A 5,333-nucleotide genomic window follows, 5' to 3' on the forward strand; every position below is an offset into this window, starting at 1 on the left:
TCCTTACGCATGTAATTTTCCTCCTCGGCTTTTAATAACTTCAAGGGAAACTTTTTTCCCCTTATCCCCCCCCGTCCTCGTCCCCTTTTTCCGCATGCAGGGGCCGGGGGCTTCTGCGCTCCCTGCAGAAACGCCGCGTCCCCAGCGCGTGCCACGGCCGTTTTGTTGGGATTCGGTGCATAACGGCTGAGGATAAAAGTTTAAATGTGCGTGTGTGTATGTGCGTGACACGGGTACTGCGCTGTATGAAAAGATGCCCCAAGTTAGCGTTGCTGGGAAGACGGCCTGGGAGTTTATGTTGGTTTTTTTTTTGTTTGGGTTTGGGTTTTTTTTATGTGTGTCTGTGTGCTTTCCTCCTTAGTTTTATTAAAGTGTTTAGTGGGAGAAACAAAGGTTGGAGGGGCTGCTGCTTTACTAGCTTTTGTTTACTTACAATCAAGTTTTTCCTGTTTGGAGCAGGTGCGAAAGGATGAGAAGCATGTTGTGTTGGGGATTTTTCTCTTAACCACCCCCCCCCCCCTTAATAAAACTATTATGGACAATTAACAGTAAACGTTATCTCCAAGGCTGTTTCTTTGGCTTGTGTTACCAAAAAGCCGATCTGTTTGTTACAGCTGCTAGGAGGCTTTAGTTTACAGTAGCATTCAAGTTTTTCCTGTTTTGAACAGGTTATGAAGGAAGAATGGAGTTTCCAGACCATAGCCGCCAGTTGCTGCAGTGTCTGAGTCAGCAGCGTCACCAGGGCTTCCTGTGTGACTGTACTGTTTTAGTTGGAGAAGCTCAATTCAGAGCTCACAGAGCCGTTCTTGCCTCTTGCAGTATGTACTTCCATCTTTTCTACAGGGACCAGTTAGACAAAAGGGATATTGTGCATCTGAACAGTGACATTGTCACAGCCCCTGCCTTCAGCCTGCTGCTCGAATTCATGTACGAGGGAAAGCTGGAATTCAACAGTCTCCCGGTTGAAGATGTGCTGGCTGCAGCTAGCTACCTTCACATGTATGACATTGTGAAAGTCTGCAAGGGCAAGTTGAAAGATAAAGAATTATGTTCGGAAGAGAAGATTAATGATGAAGCGGCTAGTTTGGAGAAAGCGGAGCATTTTCTCGATGCCGGAGTGCCCCTGGTCCACGAGTTTGACCCAGGAAACAAACAAAAATTCAGCGTTGCAGAATACGAGAGAGCGGCAGGCAAAGAAAAGGTCAGCAGTCACCCCGCCTGGTCCTCTGATCATATAAGTGTCAGCTCTGTGCCGACAGAGGCAGAACCGTGCGCCACAGCAGCTGGAAAAACAAAGGCTAATGTCAATAGTTCCACAGGACCTTTGTCCCAAAGGTCTGTTAACCATCCCCTGGCTTCGAGTGATGTGGACTGTGCGCTGGATTTGTCTTTCAAGCCCGTGCCGGGGAGAGATTCCTTACACCCCTCCTATGTCTTTGGACAGCTGGCTTCCGACAGCCAGCAGCAGGGTACCGAGCCACTTGTTAAAGATGAACAAGACTTGCTGTCAGATCAGGAGGACGGTGAAGCCAGGAGTCCGGAGAGTCAGCATTTTGGGAATTCAGCCAAAAGCCTAGTGACAGGGTTAGGACACATGTTCGCGGGGAATGGCAGCTCTCATGCCCGAGAGGAGGATATAGAGCAAGAGCGAGACGAGAGTGAGGACGACATGGATTCCTCGGACATCTCCTCGGGCGTCCTCGTGCCTCCCGGGCATATCTGCATTTGCCCGCTGTGCAGCAAGGTGTTCCCGAGCCCGCACATCCTACAGCTGCACCTGAGCTCGCACTTCCGCGACAAGGACGGCTCCCGGCTCCCGTCCCCGCCTGTCCCCCGACGGGTCCGTCCCCACTTGCACCCTCTGTGGAAAGACTTTTTCTTGCATGTACACGCTCAAGAGGCATGAGCGGACTCACTCGGGGGAGAAGCCCTACACCTGCGGGCAGTGCGGGAAGAGCTTCCAGTACTCCCACAACCTCAGCCGCCACGCGGTCGTGCACACCAGGGAGAAGCCCCATGGGTGCAAGTGGTGCGAGAGACGCTTCACGCAGTCTGGGGATTTGTACAGACACATCCGCAAATTTCATTGTGGCCTTGTAAAGTCCTTGGTGGTTTGAGATGCGTGATTTCTTTCTTTTTTTTTTTTTTTTAATTATTATTATTTTATTTGGTTTTCCCTCCTGCCCTTTTAAAACAAAACAGGAAAAAAAAAAAAAGGCAGCGTCTGAATTTATTTCTTTTTTGGTCTTCCTCTCCCTTTTATTTTATTTTGGTGATACTCACTTCAGGTATATGATCTTTAAAAGATGCAGAGGTATACACTCCAGAGGCCTTTTAATGCAGTCCTTCCACTTCTCCATCTCCCCGCTTCCCTTGCCACCCTCTCTTCCCAGCACTGTCCTTTAGGTCTTCCCTTGCGCACCCATGTTACATTATTAATGTGAAATGACCTAAGTAATTCTGCTATGATTTAGCATGTATTTTCATTTTGGAAGTACTTGCTTCGTGGTCAGGTTTTCTTTCCTTTTTTTTTTAATTTGAAAAAAGATTATCACTGAATGCCAGAGAAAAATTTGGATTCCATTAAGCTCCCCTAATGCTCTCTGCATGGTGCGTGGAAACATCTGAAGGGATGAACTACAATTTAAATACACTCCAGTGTAGAGAAACTTGTCTGCATATCACAGAGTGAGTGGCCGTACTCTTACGTTATAGAGCTAGGTGAGACCTTGAATTGGCCCAGATTATAAAGGGGGTTGAGGATTCCTGTCTGCATCTTTGGTACTGGTCATTTTTTATTTATTACATTAATAAATATCATTAAAATGGTTCTGCAGTCAGTCCTAAAATCTGAATGCCTTGGGACTTGACTTAAATTTTCCCCTCTCACCCACCCTCATCCCTGGGCTGACCTACTGAAAAGCTGCTTTTGAGCATAAAACGTGGGTGGAAAAAACTCTTTCTGTTCCCAGCATATACACTCCTATAATGTTGAAGGATGCACAATAGGACGAAGGAAAAAAAACCCACATGATAAGTGAATATTTTCGTTCCCATATGGACACCTAGGGGCTGGGTGACAGCATCCTTACAGGGGCTAAATAACCCTTCCTGGGGAGTCTTAGTTAAAGGTGACTCATACCATGTGTGTTATGAGATGCCCTGCTATCTTGTCTGAAAAGTTTGCTGCTAGACTGAAATCAGCAGCTCGGAATTATGTTTAATTTTTTTAACGAAGTTGGTGATTCCCTCTTGGCCAAATTCTGTGCAATTGCCGGTGTTTCGAAGGGGCGCTATGAAGTTAAACAGCTGGAGGGAAAACATGTCCCAGCTTCTTTCCCCATGTCCCACCTTTTCAGGGGAGGGTTTTGGGGTATTTTTAGGTGCTTTCTGTTTGTTTGTTTTTTAGTTTGTTTGTAAACTGAGGCTGCCTGTAACTGTAACCAGTTTTACTCCAAATAACTCAATTATTTGCTTAATAGAGCATCCTTTGAGCTGTGCATGCCAGAAAATACAAGATTATCCCGTTCCAGTCAAATTACCCATTCAAGGTACATGTACACAGGACTGAAACATAATAATAATATTTGAGGGGTTCGAATGTCGTTCTGCTGTGTTAGCGTTGCTTCACCAGCTTTCCTGACACTCCTGGAGTTGTTTTGTGAAACTTAGAGCGTTTATTTTAAAACCATTTTGAAGCACTGAGTTAGATTCTTTTAAAAAGTTGTGCTTAAAATACTGTATTTCATCTTATGAAGAAAAGATTTCCCAATGCCTTCCCTTTCTGGTCCAAAAACTGAGCACTACCTACATAAATAATATGGGATTGATATTTTTTTTTTTTTAAAAGAAGTACTTCTTCTGTAAAAGAAAATCAGGAAACATTTGTTACAGCCTCCTTTTATTATTCATCTCCTAAACTATGAATGTACATGTAATGTGAAATTTTGCTTCTATTTATAGTTTTGAGTTTTGTTTTCAGTCTGATTTCTTGACTGTAAAATATTTTTGCTGAACCTGTTACATATGAAAGTTGTGGGAGAGTACTGTATCTTGAACAGAAGTGGCTTTGGTACTGTGGTCTTATCCTACTTAATCAGATTTTTCTTTTTTTTTTTTTTTGCTGTGATTGGAAATAGCACTGAACAAAAATCTACTAAAATTAAGTTATTTTTCTTTCTACTAAAATTAAGTTATTTTTTTTCTCCTGAAGATACTTGATATAGTATTTATTAGATTTTTTTTTTTTTGAAGTGGAATTATTACTGTTAATCTATTTCAAAACTAGTTAATTTACACTTCACTTTAAATTTTATAACAGTGGGATTTGCATGTTGAACAACATGTAAAGCGTTTAATGTAGAGCCAGCATTACTGAAGCTGGTAATCTTAATTTTGCATTCTTGTGACACTTTCTGCATTTCAGTCTTCAATTACTGTTTGTTTTGTTGTTTTGTTTTGGTTTTTTTTTAAAAATCGTAAAATAGGATGTGCCATAAGAACATCATTAGCATATGGAGCAGGGAAAAGTTGAAATAAGTTTGTGTCTGATCTTAGTATAGAAGTAATTCATTAAATTGATGCTATGAGCATGCTCTGTACTGCAGTGAATATGGGGCAAAAGTTTGTTGTTTTGTTTTTTTTTTTTTAAAAAAAAGACTTTCTTGACTACATCATGAACATGCTGTTCTCATAGTCTGGTAATTGTGTTCCCACTCCTCATAGCTTGAATTTCTAAAGTAAAAAAAAAAAAATGTTTGCACTTATTTTTGTTCTTAAGGTGACTTTTTTTTGGCTATCTGTGTCTCACTTATTTTTAAGTTGCAATGGCTTGGAGCATGTTTTCAAAATGGTTTGTGGCTCTGCAGAGAAGTACTAAAACCATGGCACACTTAACGCTTGTCTTTTCATAAACTATTTCACTGTGGGGCGATTGCTGTCTCTGTAGGGAACAGCCCTGCTCCGCATTTTAAACACTGGATTTGTCTTCTACAAACAAATACTGTGAAGTTAATGTAAAAAAAAAAAAATCATTGATATTTTTAATTGTTTTTAATCTTGGTGCAGTTCAGATTAAAATATGTATATTTAAAGACACTAATTTTTGTGGGAGAGTTTTATAGTATACAGTATGTAGAAAAGCTATTGGAATGGAATATATTTTATAAAAATGTTCTATCACTGTTTTATAGTGAACTATTTTTTCTTCAGTGTTAGTGTAATACTGTTAGCCTAGATCTGACAATCGCAGGAAGAGTGATTCAAGCTACTGTTAGCGCCTAGTTTTGCGTGGAGTTCTCTTTGCAACTGTATTGGTATGTGCTGTACAATGT

General features: G+C 41.4%; 1 protein-coding gene across 1 annotated transcript; it reads left to right on the plus strand.

Annotated features, from left to right (window-relative positions):
* The first annotated feature begins 676 nt into the window (after window positions 1-676).
* Window positions 677-2,117, plus strand: LOC103780825 (zinc finger and BTB domain-containing protein 18.2-like). Its single transcript, XM_008948516.1, is given in 2 exon segments — window positions 677-1,816; window positions 1,818-2,117. Coding segments are annotated over 2 exon segments (1,434 nt in total). The 5' UTR covers window positions 677-682.
* Window positions 2,118-5,333: the final 3,216 nt, after the last annotated feature.

This window comes from Merops nubicus, unplaced genomic scaffold (assembly GCF_000691845.1).
Source record: "Merops nubicus isolate BGI_N331 unplaced genomic scaffold, ASM69184v1 scaffold4611, whole genome shotgun sequence".
NCBI lineage: Eukaryota > Metazoa > Chordata > Aves > Coraciiformes > Meropidae > Merops > Merops nubicus.